The 20,763-nt window shown below is 33.6% G+C and overlaps 1 protein-coding gene across 1 annotated transcript in view; it reads right to left on the bottom strand.

Moving 5' to 3' along the window:
• Positions 1 to 20,763, bottom strand: part of PIK3C2G (phosphatidylinositol-4-phosphate 3-kinase catalytic subunit type 2 gamma) — a 333,932-nt gene that overhangs the window by 309,510 nt on the left and 3,659 nt on the right. Inside the window, exons 2-4 of the mRNA XM_043561485.1 lie at positions 17,635 to 17,717; positions 14,033 to 14,190; positions 8,552 to 8,666 (exon numbers count right to left, since the gene is read on the bottom strand). Of these exons, the coding sequence (XP_043417420.1) occupies positions 8,552 to 8,666; positions 14,033 to 14,190; positions 17,635 to 17,717 (356 nt within the window). The remainder of the gene's footprint in view (positions 1 to 8,551; positions 8,667 to 14,032; positions 14,191 to 17,634; positions 17,718 to 20,763) is intronic.

Below are 20,763 nucleotides of genomic sequence, written 5' to 3'. Positions count from 1 at the left end.
TTTAAAGAATAAATTAATACAGATTGTCATGAAATTAGCTAATTTTTTTTAGTAGTAGAAGGTTTTCTTTTTCAAGAAGATTATTTTAAAATTCTAATTAGATACAATTTTTGAAGAGGATTTTCTCACTCTAATCGAAGGTTATTTAAGATTTTCTCAACTGGGAAAGGTCAGAAGAGAGAAAAGGGATTCCCTAGTAGATAACCAGATCAAATTAATCAATGCTACTAATGAATAAAGACGTGGACACAGCCTTTTAAATTTAGATTTAAGAATATATATAACTATATATGGAGCCTGCTTCGGATTCTGTGTCTCTGCCACTCCCCTGCTTACACTCTGTCTCTCTCTCTCAAAAATAAATAAACATTAAAAATGTCTTTTAAAAAAGAATATGTATGACAAAAATAATATATAAGGCAATCTCAAAGTAAGATTTTTAAGTACGATAGGTTTTTCTTTTTATATTTTTAGCACTCTGGGTTCTGGCATTCTTTGACAAAAGTCAATTAAATTATATAGAACAGTTTTGTTTTGTTTAAATCATTGATAAAACACCTGGTCATAAATGTAAGCAATAGGCTCAAGCAGAATTTTCCAGAAAGATTATTCAGTTTCTTCTTATGCAGCACTTGTGGTTTACTACTGACGGTGCAGTCATGATTTATTCAACAAAAGCTTTTAACCATAGTAAATTTTATTGTTTCATGCAGCACCTAAGAAACATTGTTTTTAAGTTGAATTAGAAAGTAAAACATATAGCATGACTTGTGAGAGAAGAAATTACTTACATCACATGAAAAACCTGTACTCCTAGTAAATGTTGGGCTGGATACTAAGGGGTACAATTATGAAGTAACATTATGCTTCATATATTACAAATACATTTATGAAGAAAAAGGTCATGTGAGATGGTTACGAGTGCAGGTGAAGGTACAAATCTTGTTGCTCCCTGGAAAGAAACAAGAACCAGGCACACTGGGTTTTGTATCTGTACTGCATCTAACAGGAAAGAAAAAAAGGTAGTTGTTTCTGTCCTCAACCTGCCACTGTATTTGCCCGATGGGGTCTCTCTGCTGGATAAGATCATGAGAAATGGGGAAATGAAATTACCCAGGACATTCCAGCTATTGTAATTAATTTGAGGTCTACAGACCAGGAACATAATGGGAGATGTTAATGTGTTTTGAATGTACAAGATTACTTTTATTTTTCTATTATTTCTCTATTTAATTTTTTGACTGCAGTGTACAGTTTTAGTATTCTGTACTTTGTATTGCTAACAATTTTGTATGAAGCTAACTTGATCCTTATGAGAAAATGGATAGTTTCTGTCCTAATTCTTTAATTTTTTTTTGTTCGTAATATAGTATTTAAAACCGTGTATAAAGCAATTTTTTTAAAGAGAATACTGTAGCTAATGAAACTATTTGATATAGTTGAAATACCTGGTAAATACATGATATCCAGGTGTAAGAGGTCAGGAACCTTCTCATTTTTGAGAGTAGTTGTGGGGACATGCTATTAAAGTGAGTTCCTGTGTTTATAGAAACATTTAATAACAAGAAGGGAGAGAGCCAGAGCAAAAGTGAGAGCAATACTGCTCTCAAAACTAAATAAACATCTAAAAAAATTAAAAAAGGGAACATGGACTTGCTAGGAAAGTTCTCTTTCTTTATTTTGCAATATGTTACAAAATATAAATAACGTCTTTTTCTTTAATTAAAACAATTTTTAATGTTTTTTTTTAATTTTTAACAAATATTTATTTTTGAGAGAGAGTGAGAGAGAGAACATGAGCAGGGGAGAGGCAGAGAGAGAGGGAGACACAGAATCCAAAGCAGACTCCAGGCTCTGAGCTGTCAGCACAGAGCCCTGCACAGGGCTCAAACTCATGAACTGTGAGATCATGACCTGAACCAAAGTTGGAAGCTTAACTGACTGAGCCACCCTGGCACCCCAAAAATATAAATAACATCTTATTTGCTTTGTTGATTAAATTCACTTTTGTTCAGTGTACAAAAATGTACTGTTTGGGAAAAATATGTAAATTTTTTTTCATAGAGTCTAAATTATTATGTTATTAATATCCCTGGGCCTCTAAAGACAGGTGAGTTCAATAAAATAGCAAAGTATAACCTAAGGAGGAAACACAAATAGAGCATCATGAATATACTTATTAGCAAAGTTATGAAAAGTATCCTGACCATTTACATTTTAATTGTGCTAACAAAAAGTCCTAGCTACTTCCTCAAAACTTGGTTGGTTCATGAGGTAGTTACTTATTGGGACTATTTTGACAGACAAATATACCAACTAAAAGAAACCAAGGAGTTTAAATTTTAAGTATTTGTCTTTCTTTATCTGGTCTAACGTAGATGAAAAATTGCAAAAGTGGCAACTAAATATAATTTTCTCTATCTTTATAATCCACGACAGATTAAAGTTGCATATTTCTGATAACATATGGAGAACTTAATATGAGAAAAATATTATTTCTACATCATCCCACAAAAATAATAGTGTTTTGTTTTGTTGGTGGTGGTGTTTTTATGCTAGGGCAGTAGCAGAGAGAACACTTATCTACTTCTTAGTTCACTATATATTAACAACCAGATACTTCTATTTATTTATGTGTTTAATACATTTATTTTTTGAGAAAGAGATAGTGTGTGGGCACAATTGCGACAGGGCGAGAAGGTGAGACTGAGAGAGAGACAGAGACAGAGAGAGGGAGAGGGAGAAAATCTTAAGCAGACTCCACGTCCACTGAGGAGCCAACTCAAGGACTCAGTCTCATGACCTTGATATCACGACCTGAGCTGAAGTCAAGAGTTGGATGGTTAACTGACTGAGCCACGCAGGCACTCCGACAACTACATAATATTTTTTATGTATTTAGACCTACACTCCACAGGAGCTCAAAGCAATCTATATACCCTGAAAAGATTAATAGAGGCTTAATAAAATTTTAAATCTGGAATTAAAGATTACTAAAATGTAATACTATAGCTCATTTGTAAACTAGAACAAATACATTAGAAATAAATTATTTAAAAGATAAGTTGATGTTAAAGAAAGTTAAACTCATTTTGCCAAAGCAACAGTGATACCGTAGCATTATCAATTGTGGGCAGTATTTGTTTTGAAAATATTTATTTGCTTAAACAGTGTCAAAATTCCAAAACAATATTTTTGTCTAATCAGAAATTTAATACTAGCAAACCAAATCTGACAATACATTAAATGAATAATTTACCACAATCGAGTGGGATTTATTCCTGGGCTGCAGGAGTGGTTCTACTCCTGGAACTATTATTACACTATGTGTTAACCAACTTAGATTTAAATTACAAAAAAAAAAAAAAATGAAATTGAACAAGCCCACCTTTAGTGATTGTGATTTTCCTTTATTTTAGTGTAATCACTTCAAAATGTCTCTGATTAAAGATTTTTAAAAATTTAAATATGTCAGAACATGATTGTTCTGTAAACTATGGTTTCTTTTTCTTGTGTTTGACCCAAATTCTGTATGTTGGATTATAAACCCATGTTTACAGCCCAAATTAATGTTCATTATCTCTAATGAAACATTATCCCCATAATTTTTATTTTCAAGTGGCCCTTCATTATGAAGGAGACTTTGTTATACATTAGAAAGGTTTGGGGCTTCATAGCCAGGTAGACTTATGCTATCCACTTTGCTGCTTCCAAATTTCATAACCTTTAGGAAGTCATGTAATTTCTCTTTGCTTCAATATTCCCATCTGTAAAATGGATATAATCATGCTTTTCTTATATGAGAGTGAATGGTACTACATATGAAAATTCTAGTCCATAAAAGACTTTTAACAAGTGAAGTAGATTTTACTGTTATTTTTACTGTTGTTATTTTCATCTCAATGAGGAATAATTTATTTCTTTAATCTCCTAATAGTTAAAAAGGCAGGTTTATCATAGATGTTTTGTAAATTAAAAAAGAAATGAGTAAATATCATTTGTATTGTAGTCCTTTTTCAAGGTGTAAGTAACATTTTAGTGTATAAGATTTCTTCTTTTCCAAATAGAAATTTACTTGTAACAAAAATTAATATATTTAAATGTTATTTGAAATGATACCTTTCACCTTTTAAAGGTATGATACATGTTTTTATTTCATATGATGCTATATTTTTTATTGATTTATAAATTCTATGCCATATTATAATAAAATTATGCTCATGACCTGTTTTACCACTATTTTGGAGTACTATTGGAGATTTCATTTTTTTCCAGTTTTCATTGTCATTGTTGCTAATATTAGAAATTATGTTATGGTAAATATGCTTTATAACTAGGTCATTTTGTATAATTATAATTGTTACTCAGAGGTATTCATAGAGGCAGAATTGCTGAAACAGATGATCCATCAGTTTAAAACATGTTTCTACAGACTTTTAACACATTTTTGACAAAATTCTCTTCAGCAAGTGCTATATCAATGTGTATTTCTAGCATCTGTTTACATATTGTCCATTTCCAAATGAATTTCATCATATTTTAAGAATTTGATGGGCAAAAATGGTATTTCATTGTCTTAATTGGATGTTTGTTCTTAGATCAAACTCTAAATAATTTCTTTTTTAATGTTTATTTATTTTGAGAGAGAGAGTGAGAGTGAGAGAGAGCAGGACCAGGGAATGAGCAGAGAGAGAGGGTGAGAGAAAATCCCAAGTAGGCTCCACGCTGTCAGTGCAGAGCCCCACTCGAGGCTCAGTCTCACAAATGGGGAGATCATGACCTGAGCTGAAACCAACAGCCCAATGCTTAACTGACTGAGCCACCCAGTGGCTCAGGTGCCCCTGAATAATTTCTTGTCCATTGAATTTATATTCATGCTATTCACATTTTTAGCCTGTTTTTTTCTTGATAATTATTTTTTAAAAACAAAATTTAAGTGTATTTTTTATATTCAAAAGCTATTAACATTTTATCACATGGTACTGATTTCTTCAGTATTTATTCTCCAAATAGAAGTTTATCATTGATTTTTCTTTGCACTGTTTCCATATTCTTCCCATTAATCTCTTTCTGTGATCTACAAGCAGTTGGTATATAATAATGCTAATAATGCCTTCATGATAGGGCATTGTAAGAACTGATTACAGGGCTTTATGAATTTTTAGGCAAGGGAGAGGGCAAAGGTTGTATATAACCCATCTTCGTCTTGTATGTGTGTAGTTCTCAATAGGAATTGAAGTAGACTAATACAATCTCTGTACCCCATTCTTGCAGACACCCACAAAACTGCATATATTTTCTGCCATGTGCTGTAGCATGAAGAACCTATTTGCTATTTCTTGTATATTCTTCAAGAGCTTTTGCACTATTGTTTTATAGTTCAGACCCAGGGCAAGCAGCCAAACCTGGGTTTGAATTCAGGCTTCATTCTACCAGCTACCTATGAGGTAACCAAATAACATGCACTTGATAAATGGCTATTATTATTATTTTTATCAATCAAAGCTAGTCAAATACTCCAGATGAAGTGTAGTACTATAACTGTTAGAGCCTAAATTATTACCTATTGTATCATTAACTTTATTTTGTGTTACCTGTGTTCCTTCTATAGAAAAACATTATGAAAAGATATTCAAGTGTTTAAGGGCACGTTTTTTTGACAAATTTCATAGGAATAAACAAAAAAATCTTACTGATTTAAATGTTATAAAGAATAGTAATGAATATTATGCTTATTTTAAAAAATCATAACAGGGGCGCCTGGGTGGCGCAGTCGGTTAAGCGTCCGACTTCAGCCGGGTCACAATCTCGCGGTCCGTGAGTTCGAGCCCGGCGTCGGGCTCTGGGCTGATGGCTCAGAGCCTGTAGCCTGTTTCCGATTCTGTGTCTCCCTCTCTCTCTGCCCCTCCCCTGTTCATGCTCTGTCTCTCTCTGTCCCAAAAATAAATAAACGTTGAAAAAAAAATTAAAAAAAATCATAACAAAGAGGTAATATGTTAATCTCAAATAGTAAATAAATCCCTGATTTATTTATTTATTTATTTATTTATTTATTTATTTATTACTATCTTAATAAAAGTCCAATTAAATGAAATATTTGATAGAAATAAATGACTATAAAACATTTAGGAAATCTGTATGTTTATATTAACAAGAAAAAGAAAAATGTTACATACATTTTTAGCAGTCACAGTTGAGCTAATTATAGATAACTTACACATTTGAAACAGTAATTAAGCCAAAGTCATTATAAATTTATTCACATTATACTTTTCCAAATTTCTGTCTCTTCAATACTTTTACTTTTGGGATGTTATTTCCTACTGATAATACTCAATATAAAAATTTGATAATTTTTTAAAAAATTTTTTTTCATGTTAATTTATTTTTGAGAGAGAGAGAGCGAGTGAGCATGCATGTGCTCACGCATAGGAGGGACAGAAAGAGAGGGAGAGAATACCAAGTGGGCTCGGCCCTGTCAGCGCAGAAACTGACGCAGGGCTCAGGCCCACGAACTGAGAGATCATGACCGGAGCCGAAATCAAGAGTTGGATGCTTAACCGACTGAGCCACCCAGGCATCCCTTGATAATGTTTCGTATTCTTTGCATCTAATGTTTGACATTAGCCAAAGAGCAGATGTACATTTGGAGGCTACACATTCAGAAGTTGAATTTTAATGAGTATTAAGTATAAGATTACATTTCTTAAGTATTTCTCCTTGCTCTTTGTATACAGTGTCAAAACCATATATTGGAAGGAGGTAGCAGCCTAGTCATTGGGTATATAAATGGGTAGGTGCAAATACATAAGGGAGAAGGGGGATATCTGTGAGTTAATGCAATGAAATATCTATGACATATAAATATTTATTATTATTTTGTTATAAATGGAATACAGAAAGGTAGATAATGTCTTAAACAGTCACAGTTAACATTGCACTAAATTCACCAAATTACTGACAAGTTATTTTCAAACACATTTGGCATTATTCTACATTATGGTAGAATAGTAATGACAGTAACAATGGGTATCTAAAAAGAAATACACTTTGATGAGACTTGTCAATCTTTAGACACTTATGGAAACACAAGGAAAAAATGTGACAAACCACTTTATTGACTACTTCAGTTTACTTTACTATTTAGAATATCTGTGCAATAACAGCAGAGAAATATCTCCTTTAAAGCTGTATTATATTTTCAAGGTTGGTCTTTAAGGAATTCAAAATAGGCATAATTGTGATACAAATAAGAGAAGGTGAATTTTCTATCAAATAAGTATTTGCAGTTGACCTACATGAGAACAGACTTTTCTAATTGCTTTAAGAGCTTCCTGACTAAAGAAATGAAGAAAGTTACTCTTTTATGAAAATGTTGTAATGCTTATACTGTGATTTTTAAAAATCAGTATTTAATCAGCATACTAATACAATTGTAAACCAAAAATTAGTTATTACATTATAATTTATTGTTTTCAAAAATTGTGACCAGGGGTGCTTGGGTGGCTATTGGTTAAGCGGTTAAGCCTCCAACTTCACTTCAGGTCATGATCTTGCCATTCATGAATTTGAGCCCCGCATCTGGTTCTGCTGACAACTGGATCCTGCTTTGGATTCTGTGTCTCCCTCTCTCTCTCTGCCCCTCCCCTGCTCATGCTCTGTCTTTCTCACAAATATAAATAAATATTAAAATTTTTTTTTTAATTGTGAAGTCTTTTTAATTCTTTTTTTTTTAATGCTTATTTATTTTTGACATAGAGAGAGAGACAGAGCATGAGCAGGGGAGGGGCACAGAGAGGGAGACACAGAATCTGAAACAGGCTCCAGGCTCTGAGCTGTCAGCACAGAGCCTGACGTGGGGCTTGAACTCACAGACCACGAGATCATGACCTGAGCCAAAGTCGGACACTCAACCGACTGAGCCACCCAGGCGCCCCAGTCTTTTTAATTCTTGTGTGTGTGTCTGTCAGGTGTATCAAGCTACATTTTAATTTTTTTTTTTTGATATTTATTTTTCTCTGAGGGAGAGGGAGACAGATCGTGAGCGGGGGAGGGGCAGAAAGAGAGGAAGACAGAATCCACAAGCTCCAGGCTCTGAATGGTTAGCACAGAGCCCGAAGAAGGGCTTGAACTCGTGAATGGCCAGATCATAACCTGAACCAAAGTTGGAGACTTAACCGCTTAACTGACTGAGCCACCCAGACGCCCCGTGATTAACCTTAATAAGCTTTATTGCAGTAATTTGTGTTGCCCAGAATTTTCTTCGTTTCAAAACTGAAAGTTCCATGTCCTGAGAATGTCAGATTGGTCACAGGTCATTTAAATACATGTTGCCATAAATACACAAGATAACAAAATAAAACCAAGAATGCACCTGTTGATATGAGTCTTAAAATTTTGAATTCATATTAAAAAGGGCAAAATTGATTTAATTATGCTGGTTCTAAGACTATAGTGTTTGTCCAAAGTATGTTTAAAAGAAAAAAAAAATGAAGTGTGTCTTAATATAGGTTATAACAATGATCAAAATTTACCTTAATAAGATACTTACTTCTGTAAAAATTCTTCATAGCCACATATACTTAGAAGATGATCTTTGGGGAATAATTCGTCATTTGTAGAAAAATGTAGAACCTCTGCAATTAGGTCTTTGACAAGATAATTAGCTAAAAACAAAGGTGAATAATAAAAAGTTAATAAGAGCTTATCATATATTGTCTGGGGAAAAGGTTTTGAGCACAAAGAAGATATACACATTATGAACTATAACTGTCTAGCTCCATCAAGAGGAATTAAAATGAGATGCATCTCATTTATTAGTCTCATTAAATTTGGAGGTACTTTTGAAAATACTGTTTGCATTTTATTTGATCAATCTGTCTTCACATTACTGATGGAGCCTGGTATTGTTTTCCTCATATTAAAACCTGAATACGCTGTGGCTCTGCAGAAAAAGTGTTCTACCCTGAGTGCTCACAGAGACTTGGGAAATGCCAAGGACATTGTATAGTGAGTGATAGTGGCAAGCGAAGAGTCCAACCTAAATCTGTCAGATTCCAAAGCTTGTGCTCTTGATGATTCTAAGTCTCCAAAGTTTATTGTTCTTCCTTCCCCATGTAGGAATCACCAAAGTTTCCATCTTGGACAGCATTGTGATAACTTTAATGAGCATGTGCTTTTTTTCTACACTTTCTCTGGAGCTCAAAGTGTAAGCATACTGTTGGATACAAATCCTTTGGCTTTACATTCTGTAATCTCCCCACTAAGCTCTTACATACATATGCTACTTAGTAGTGGCCAGCACCGCACTGAGTTTACAGTAATGGTTGTCTATGAAATAGTGCAGGGCTCATTTACTATCATAAATGATAATAGTTGAAAATTTATATATATATATATATATATATATATATATATATATATATATCTCCATGCTTTGAATGTGAATTCATGGTCGCAATCAATGAAGAAAGTAAAAACGGACTGTATTGATGACCATTAATCAGAATTTGAACAGCATATTGCAAACACTCAGTTGTATTCATCTGAGTTGTATTTAGTTTGCCATTATCTGTTTACTTTGCTGTGTCTTCTTTTTCTGCCATACCCTTCTGTTTGGAAAAATGTTCTTGACACAAACTGGCTAACAAAATGTAGTGCAATTGGTATTGCCGAATCTGCCACAAAAAAAGGTGGCGGGGCGGGCGGCGGGGAGAATTATCCTGGATTTAAAAGTGTGGGTTTTTACATTTTTTAAAGCTTGTTTATTTATTTTGAGTGAGAGAGAGAGAGAGAGAGGGAGGAGCAGAGAGAGAGGGAGAGAGAGAGAATCCCAAGCAGGCTCCTTCTCAGTGCGGAGCCCAACGTGGGGCTCAGTCTTACAACCACAAGATCATGACCTGAGCTGAAATCAGATGCTTAACTGACTGAGCCAGCCAGCCGCCCCTAAAAATGTGGGTTGTATGATAGATCAAGGTATTTTCTAAGAAATGGCTAGAGAAACAAATGGTAAAGATAATCATGGAATTAAGGGTTATGGAAACGCTTTGACGTGGGAGTGAGTTATCTTAAACACACTGTTGCTTGGGAATAATGACTGAAATAGTATGATTGCAACTAGAAGAAAATATGGCCACAGCAAAATCATGACTGTAAGAGCATTGACAAGGAGGGGAGAAAATTGCCAGTATATACTGGGAGGAAAATATCTCTAGGGATACCAGTTCATTTTAATTAACTTGACTCTCCCATTTCCAGGCTGCATCCCCTGTGCTATAGAGGGCATGCATGAAATCATTATTTCACTACATCTTTCCACTCTGCATGGTAGACTCCATAATCCAATTTCTACTATTACTTCTCCCCTGTGCTTCAGCTTAATTATCTCCTACTATCTGTTTCATGTTACTCTTTGAATGTTTCATTATTACTTCAAATTAGGCATATTTAAACCTGAAATTATCATCTTTCTCCTTGAAGTCAACCATTAAGTGTCTATGATTAAATTTCTCATCCATATTGTAAGTGAACAAGTACTATGACCTCTTTTAAGTAGATTTTATACTTGTACCTTCAGTTTGGCAGCTAATATAATACTTTCCCCAATTTCTTGTACTCTTCCACTTTATGCAGCCCTTCTCAATCTGTTGACTATATTGCCTACCATATAGAGAGGCTAATGCCCATTTGAGATTCTTTAATTAACTACCTGTGCATTAAATCTAGTCTTTTACACATCATTCTCTACCTCTTTACACATCTTGTGAGATATAAGTATTTTGACTTTTTTACTATATCCTACTTCTTAATCTCAGATTTTTCCTACCCTAGGTTCTATTTCCATCAGTTAAATCCCCTATTTTTTTATTTAAAGAAATTAATGTTTATTTATTTTTAAGAGAGAGAGAGAGAGAGAGAGAGAGAGAGAGAGAGAGAGAGAGAAAGTGGGGGAGGGGCAGAGAGAGGGAGACAGAATCTGAAGCAGGCTCCAGGATCTGAGCTGTCAGTCCAGAGCCTGATATGGGGCTCAAACTTGTGAACAGCTCATGACTTGAGCCAAAGTCATATGCTTAACCAACTACACCACCCAGGCACCCCTACCCTTTCTTTTATATATTCAATATTCTCCATGGTAAAGATGATTTTGTTTTTTCTTAAATTTTTTGTTTTTTCTTAAAATAAAATCTCCCCTTACACATTTCATTACATTAAGACAGTATTTTTTTTAACCTTCCCAATATTGCCAAACTTCTTAGTAGATAACTTTTACAAACAGTTGTAAATCACTCTTTAATCTTTGCAAACTGGTTTCTACTTCCAACACTTTGCATGTCATAAATGGCCTCCTAATACAGTTCTGACCATGCATCATCTAAATCTAAAATGTAGTTGAAAGTAAAGACACTCTAGAGAAACTTTGTACTTGTAAATAAGGACACAGGAATCATCTTCATTGAAATTATGGCTGAAGATTGTGGAACACAGACAGAATTCTTTGCTGAAAACACTTCTCTAGAAGGATTCTATTTCTTCACTCTTGGGGAAACAGTATTCTTTTTGGATGAAAATGCCTTATCCTCATCCATCTTGTCCTCTTTATTTATCTAGATTTCATTCTCTAAATTTCTAGCAACAACATCTTTTATTGAAGTCATTCTTGATATACTCTTCAGATACACTATTTTGTTCTTTAGAGCACATCTGTATTTACTAGTAAAACACTTAACATAAAGTGGTGAAAGGATCACAGTTTTAGCATAAAGATGATTTCATAGTGAAGGTATTTGAAATCTTATCTGAACTTTTATTATCTGACTAACGCAGAGACTCCCTAAAATACAGCTTCCACTAACTTCCTTCTGAGGGAATTTCCTATAAATTCCAGGAAGGAGACAGATTGCCCATCCACTAGATGGTTCCTACTTTCTTAGTGAAGCTCTAACTGACACACCTCAACACACACACATATACACGCTTTTACATTAAATTGGTATATAAACCTTTACCTCTGGGTATTCAGCAGGTTACTCATTATTGAGTAACCCCTCCATGCATATGTAAATAACCTTGCCTTTTCTCCTATAATCTATTGTCAGTTCTGTCACAGCCACCACCTTCATCCCCTTCAAATATAAGTAGATAGGGGAAAAATTTTCCTCCCAACAGTGGCACACGCTCTGTATGTTTTCATGAAGGTGTCCTTTCCTTCTCTGCTTCTTCCCTCTTTTTCTCCTGTACTTCACCCCTTCCTCCTCCTCCTCTTCCTCCCCCTTGTAAATATCCTTGACAGCGCAGACATCCTGTTTACTACTATGCATCTCTAACACTAAACACAATGACCTAATCACTTTCCTGAAACTTCTCATAAAAGTCAGAAATGGCCTCCAACTGGCCAAATTCAACAAAAGAACATGCAGAGAGAGAGAGAGAGAAAGAAATGTTAGAAATTAAATACTGTAAATTAGAAGAAGAGAAGTGGTCTCCCTAGTTTACAGTTACTCCCCTCTTCTCCAGCAACTGATGCCAAGATGATACAGATTGTGATTGACTCAGGGTTCAACACCACTGATTTTGGCTGGGCAATCAGAATCTTGCTTTTTAGAAATTTGGAATTGGATCTAATAGAGAGATTAAATTTTCTGTAGGTAACTGGCCAAATAGCATTTAAGCTTGAGAACTTGGCTTTCCATATGTTCTGGAAAAGCAAGGGAAATGAGTCAGCAGTAAACAAGGGAAACATGAGAAGCAATTATATTGAAGAGATGAGGTGAGATGCATACAGGAATTTTGGACTGCTTGTTCATCTGTGCCTTTAGTACGTTCCTGAATCTGCTGAATTCTAACTCTTAAATTCTGTAAGAAATCCCTATATTCTTTAAGAATTTTTTTTTCTTTGTAAGGAAGCAGAAGTTGGTTTTTGTTAGTTTCAGACCAGATGGTCCTAACTAAATATTCCAACATAACATTGCTGTTTGTAGCCATCTGTACTAACTCAGAATCTTGACTAGAGTAAGAAAAAAAAACCAAAGTAATAATAATATTAATAACAATCAATAAAAGAAAATATTTGTTATTATTTGCCATGAAAAAATAGCTCATATGTAGAAACTCATTAGTAGAAACTAATGTTTAAAGAACTATTATTGTTTTGCAAAATAGTTGACTATAACAGTGAAATATTAAACTTTGGGGCGCCTGGGTGGCTAAGTTGGTTGAGAGTCAGACTCTTGTTTTCGGGTCAGGTCATTATACCAGAGTCATGGAATCAAGCCCCACGTTGGGCTCTGTTTTGAGTGTGGAGGCTGCTTGAGATTTCTTGTTCTCCCTCCCTCTTTATCTCTCCCCAGCTCATGCTCTCTCCCCCTTTCTTTCTCTAATATATATATATATAATATCTATATTATATATATAACATATATACACAATATAATATATATTATACATAATGCATATATTTAATATATATATTAAAATTATTAAACAACTTTAAAGAGATTCTAAAACTCTAGAAAAAAAAAAAGAATCATCTGATGAGTTTGATAAGATGCAGAATCCAGGTTCCAGGATTTATCCCCAGAGACTGATGAATGGATCTGCTCATTATTCATAAGGCTCCTATACTTCCTACAGTGAGAATAAAGACTATGTATCAATGCCTATTATTTACATTCGAATGACATAGTTGTTTCTAATGGTTAGTATTGCCATTTTCATATATATATTCATTCATTTCATTCATATGCTTTATCTATAATCTTTTTGAAATTTAGTTTTGTTTTTAATATGCAAAAAATTTGTTATACTTGCCATCGGGTATTATATAGTAGGAAAGTAAAGTGTTCTGGGGTGAGCTATATGAAGAGAGTTCTTAAAAACAATAGCTCAACAAAGGTTCACAAAAGCTTTGCCCAGTTTAGGGCAAAATACTAGCATTTAATAATGCTTCTTTTAATGCTTTCAGTCTGTGGACTCAAGGCTGTGCAGCCTATTAGCTTTGTGTAGATTTTTATATTTATTTTGCAAGGTCGCTTACCGTATGGCTTAAAATGAAGTCGTTGTGTTGAGTTATCAATACAAATATTTATATTAAACTTAGTGTTAGAAAAAAGCTGACATGGAAATGCTGCAGTAGTGCTCCAGATTTTCCCTGAATTCGAATTAATGTCAGCTGCATGATATGTTTCTCTTATCCTGAAAAATATATGGGAAAAAATACTTAGGAGAGATTGTAAGAAACTTCATGTTCAGTTTGCTTTAGATTTAAAATATGGAAACAATCAGCACGTGATTGGTGGTACAGTGCTATTAACTAGGCCAGATTGGTAAAGATTACAATTATACCAAGACAACCATAAAAGACTGTTCTTTAGATTTCCCCAGGAGCATCTCATTTGAAGCAATTAAGAATATATTGGCATTTATCAGGCATGAAAACTGACTCTGAATCATGAAGACTTCCTTCATTGACATTAATTTTGAAGCTGAACACCTCCCCTTGGTTTTTGCTAACTTTCTCAAGCTGGAAGTCACTCATTTTGATTTAAGGATTTTGGTAAATAGATTATCTTGTTTGTGTTCCATTGGTAAATACCATTCTTGGCTCAAAATTTTTGGTTTTTACACAAATCTCTGGATTTTACATAAGTAATTTAGCCCAAAAGACATTTGCACAAACTGAACAATTCCTTCTTGCTCCAGTGAGTCAGAGAATTGCAAAATAGTTTATCCTTGGAGCCAGAAGCCTTAAGTTTGAATGCTGACTCTTCCCTTTAGTAATTTTATTGTTAGAGGCAAGTTATTTGATCAGTTCCTCTGATTGTACAATTAAGGATATTTATATCTACTTCAAAGGTTTATGGCAAGGATTACAAGTGAAAACGCATGTGAAAGAGTTTCGTAGAATGTAAGCATATACCCATGTGATGTATCATAACTATCATATATTATTATAGCTGAATCCCTTTTGATTCATGTTATTACCCACATGTAGAATATAACATAAGATTATTTGCAACTTAGATATTTAAAATGCCTTTGATAATGAATATGAAATTATGTTTTTTGTTAATTGTTCAGACATCTAAATTTTGTAGTGCTATTCCTGAAGAGAACGTTATACGTTCTGTGTGTAGAATGTATGTCGTACATTCGATGTAATGTATCAATAGGAATTACATCCTTAGCATTCATTCTCTTTGTGCAGCATTAAAGTAGTGCCATGCTCACTGAGCTAGCTTAATTTCTATGCTGTTAAATTCCACAGAAACAGCCCCTTCTTGAGAGGTCTGATAAATGAAAAAGTGCATGGGCTGGTATGTGCCAGAATCACCTATTTCTGAGTCCCATCCTCATATTTGCTGATTCAATAGATCTGTGGAGGAATCTTCACTTCCCCTACTAACAGTTTTCCAAGTAAGCCATTACTGCTGCTGCTCCATAGCTACAGTTTGAAAACCCATTGTTCATAAATATTTGGGCGTCTCTCCTCTCTTATACCCGAGGATAAAGATCTAGACTCCAACTTCTGTGGAGGAGTTTCATGATTTAGTATTCACCATATGATAGGATACTATTCCACGCATACATGATTTAAGCTTCTCCTGTTTTTCAGGAAATAAATTTAAAATGCAAATTTATGACCTATTCTCTCCTAAAACTTTGCTGAGCATCTACTGTGGCCAGAACTTTGCATATGCTATGCCATTTTATTGTATTTTTTACAAAAATATGACACATTGCTTGAAAGATGTGGCTTAAAAGCATGTCAAAAAAAGAAACCAGATCCAACAAGTTAGAGACTCTCTTTAAAGGGTATATAACAGGAATATTACAAACATTTTAGGTATGCTTAAATATTAAATAAAAACAGACTAAACTGGATACATAAATCCATTCTATTATGACCCTCTTAAAAAACCTGGCTTTCAAACTCAATTTGGTCTTCTTTTGAATTAAGAGGGGTTGGACAGTGCCTAGTACATAGTAGATCTTCAATATGTTGTTGGATGAATAGTATGTGTAAAAAATAATTAGGCATTTATAAATTTAATCATTTTATATATGAGCATACATCAAAAAGGATTATTGAAAACCAAGATAAGTATGTGTAAATATAACCTATCTCTTCCTTTCACTACACTAAAGTTTATTATTATTTGGTCATCTGTTTTAGTTTCATGGTTACTTTGAAAGGAACCATTGAGAAAAATTACATTTAGGAACTCAGAAAATGCACCATGAGCTAGTGACAAACCATCACATAAATTATTTTGTGTCACTATTACATCCACAAGAAGACTTCATCTGAGAATATTACATTATGTTAAGAAAGGAAGTGATGGGAAGGACTAGTAATAAGTGTTTTGTCAATGGATTTATACTGAGTGATATCTTGTGATATTAAGATGAGCTATTGCTCATGCTTAATGGGTAGAAATGATCATATCTTAGATATAAAATGTCAAGTTCCTGGCAATGCTTGTCAGTTTGTGACAGTGAGTAGTTTATTCCTAAAAGAATCAATATTGATATCTTTAAAGATGGTAATTTAGCAATCCAAAGAGTCATTTTATTTTATTTTTCTGTGAGCAAGAGTAAGACATTAATTATTAAATATTTTCATGGATTTGAGCAGCTAGGTTTAGTTTAGTTTAGTTTAGTTTAGTTTAGTTTAGTTTAGTTTTTTTTGTCTGTATGCCTTTCAGTTCTTCCAGCAGGGTTGCAAGCTTTAGGACAGAGACCTTGCTTTTCTGTTTGTTTGTTCCACTTTTGAATCTCTCTCATGCATGGACTTGTTATTAGTCATTCAAATAGCCTTTAAATTAATTATTAAATAAATGATTCCAGTCTTTAGTCCCAAATGATCATTTAGCTGGAAGCTGCTATAGCTGATAAATAAGTTAAAGTTTATTTATATGTATATTTATTATTTTTATAGTAGCTATAAATAGATAAAAATTAAGAGAAGGAAAATGCATGAATTTTTCAAAGCTTTTGGGAACCCTAGCAGCAGAAGAGATGGGGTTACATAAATTTTAACTGCTAATAAGAAATTGGTCTTAAAAAACAGAAGCTAGCTTTATATTATAAGTTCATTTTAAATAAGTAAAAAGGGGACCAGTGATGTTTTTGTAATATCCTCTAATGAACAAATTAGTTTTTCAATGGACAAACACCCATGCATTTGTTCATTATTCTGGAAATTCATTCAAGGTAAGATTGAGTTATTAAAAGGAGGGCAGTCTCATCATTCTAAATAGTATATCCCAGGTAGGAAGGATAAATCTATGCTAATTTGGGACAGAGCCAGAGAAGTCAGTCAGTTATGCCATTAAATAAGAAATTAATTCACTGCAAACTAAACTGTCAACAAATAGCAAGGGCAGGTCTGAAATTATTAAACATTTAACTTTAACTGAATTATCAAGAAAATAAAATGATTTGACTAAAAACAACAAAAACAATACTAGAAGTGAATCAATGAACTATTTTGTCATGAATTTATATTTTTCACTGTTAAAATATATAAAACTTTAACATTTTGTATTCAAAATTAATCAGTTCAGTGCTGTTATAAAATAGACAAATTTATGCCGGCACAGAAATTTCAAAGTTTCATGAAATAGCAAGACTCACTTTTTTACTTTGTCGCAGAAGGAGGCCAGACTCTTATTACTGCCTTGAGGTACTTCAACCAGCTGAATAGAACAACCTGTCAGCTTAAAATAAAAACTGTCAAATTAATATGGTTTGATGTGGAGAAAACATTAATACAATTCTACATTTTTAATTTTGTTTTAAAGAGTCTGTCCGAAGGGCACTGGGGTTGTCTCAGTGTTTGACTCTTGGTTTCAGCACAGGTCAGGAGCTGGCATATTTGTGGGTTCAAGCCCCACATCAGGCTCTGTGCTGATAGCCTGGAACCTGCTTGAGATTCTTTCCCTCTCTCTCTGCCCCTCCCGGACTTGTACTGTCTCTGTTTCTCTCACAATAAATAAATAAACTTAAAAAAAAAAAAAAAAGATTCTGTCCGGAAGGAAGAACTTCCTGTCCTATGGTCCTTCTAGCTGGATTTAGAATCAGATTGACGTGAGACAGATTAACAGGAGAAAATCAAATTTAACAGGCATATATATGTATGTATGGGGAATCCACACAAGAGATTCCAAAGACAATGAGGCAACTTGAAGCTTATTTGAGCTAAAGAGACTGGTAGGAGTCTGCGAACACAAAGGGGAGGAAAGCCATTCACAAGAAGATGAAAAGATGTGTTTGAAAACAAAGGTTGCCTTATTTTCTAGATAAATTCCTTGGGTAAAGGGGAGTCTCTGTTAATAATTCTCTTCTTTCCAATGTAAATTCAGGCAATTATGAGGGAAGCAAAGTTTTTCCTGCATCTGCTGTGTATTTATTACTTTCAACTTGAAATAAACTTTATGCCCAAGTGGCACATTTTGGGTTATCCCATCCTACATCCCTTCAATTCATTCTGTATTTATTATTTATTTATTTATTTATTTATTTATTTATTTATTTATTTATGTGGATTTTTTAGGTGAGGTAATGCATACAGAAAAATGCATGAATCTTAAGTAATATAAGTTTTGAGGAATGTATACAACTGTGCTATCAACAGCACAATAAAAATATAGAACATTTCCATCACTTTAGGAAGTTCCCCCACATCTCCTTCTATCAAACTACATTTATTTGGTAACTACTATTCAGATTATTCAGATTTCTAACATCATAGATTAAGTGTGTGTGCTCCTTTCTGGTTTCTTTCACTTAAATGATATATATTTTTAAATTTTTCTATGTTGTCACACATCAGTTGTTCATTTTTTATTGCCAATTAGTACTATTCTATCGATGAATATTTCACAGTTTCATAATTTGTTTATCTATCTTCCTGTCAATGGACATTTGGGGTGTTCATAGTTTTTATAAGGAAAACTATTAATTTTTACATACAAGTGTGTATAAGGACCTGTGTTTTATTTCTTATGAAAAAATCCATAAGTGACTCAGTCAGAAGGGTACATGATTAACTTTAAATGGAGTCATTTTTGTTTGTATATATTGAAGCTATTATTAGGTACATAACATTTACATTTGTTGTATTTTGTTGTAATACATTACATTTGTTGTATTTTCCTGATGAACCTTGTTGTCATTAAGAAATGACCCTTTTGTTTCTCTAATAATGCTCTGCCTTGAACTGTACTTTTTCTGGTATTAATTAATAATAATAACAAAATAGAGCTTTTTGTTTGCTGATCAAAGGCTACATCTTCTGTTTCATTTATTTTCAACTTATTTGTGCCTTTCTTTTTTTTTTAAATTTTTTTTTCAACGTTTATTTATTTTTGGGACAGAGAGAGACAGAGCATGAACGGGGGAGGGGCAGAGAGAGAGGGAGACACAGAATCGGAAACAGGCTCCAGGCTCCAAGCCATCAGCCCAGAGCCTGACGCAGGGCTCGAACTCACGGACCGCGAGATCGTGACCTGGCTGAAGTCGGACGCTTAACCGACTGCGCCACCCAGGCGCCCCATATTTGTGCCTTTTAAGTTCATCTGTTATAGTAGTAGTTACATTTCTTTTATCTAGTTTGTCAATTTTTCTCTTTTACTTAGAATGTGTAGTCCATTTATTGAGTATATTTATGGATATTATTGGATTTAAGACTGCCATATTCATTTTGTTTCTATTTGTTTATAATTTATTTTTCTATTTTTACTTCCCTTCCTTTTTGGTTTCTTTGATTTTGTTTTCTTATTTAATTCTGTTGGATTTTTAGTTTTTCTTCTCAGTATTATTTTTTTTTAATAGCTATACTTAGAAATGACTATATGCATCCTTAACATATCATGGTGTACTTAGAATTAATACTGTACCAATGCAGTTAAAATGAATGTAAGAATTCATAATAGCTAATAATGTTTACCCCTTCCATCCTTTATGCTAGGTTGTCATGTATTTTTCATCTCTCTATATAAAATAACTCTCAGTTAAATGCTGTTGTTTGCTTTAAACAGCTATCAAAATTTAAAAGTAGTTTTTCCTATTTACTAATATATTTACCATTTTTACTGCTCTTTTTTCATTTTTAGATTCCATCTGGTGTCATTTTCCTTGTACTCAAAGCACTTTAGTATTTTTGTGTGCATGTTAGCTGGCTAATTTCTCTCAACATTTGTTTATATGATATCTTTATTTTATTTTATGTTTTGAAGTATATACTCAATTGATACAAAAGTATAGATATACATACATACATATATATGTATATATATTTTGTGTGTGTATAAATATGGATATATATCCTTTAAAATGTCATTCCATTGTTGGGGTACCTGAGTGGCTCAGCTGATTAAGCATCAGACTCTTGATTTCGGCTCAGGTCGTGATCTCACGGTTCCTGAGATGAGGCCCGTGTTGGGCTCTGTGCTAACAGTGCAAAGCCTGCTTGGGATTCTCTTTCTCCCTGTCTCTCTCTGCCCCTCTTCCACTTGCAGGCATGTGCTCGCTCTTGCTTTCTCTCTCTCTCTTTTCCCAAAATAAATAAATAAACTTAAAAAATAATTTTAAAATGTCATTCCATTGTTGTCTTGCTTCCATTGTTTATGATAGAAATTTGCTTTAATTCAGATTATTGTTCTGCTGTGTGAAATGTTTTCCCTCTCTGCTCTCTTTTAGGATTTTCCTTTACCTTTTGTTCTCAGGTATTTGAGCATGATTTGTCTACATGTGATTGCCTTT

Source organism: Prionailurus bengalensis, chromosome B4 (assembly GCF_016509475.1).
Source record: "Prionailurus bengalensis isolate Pbe53 chromosome B4, Fcat_Pben_1.1_paternal_pri, whole genome shotgun sequence".
Lineage (NCBI taxonomy): Eukaryota > Metazoa > Chordata > Mammalia > Carnivora > Felidae > Prionailurus > Prionailurus bengalensis.
The sequence above is the reverse complement of the archived record's forward strand: the minus strand, read 5'-3'. Positions and strand labels throughout refer to the sequence as shown.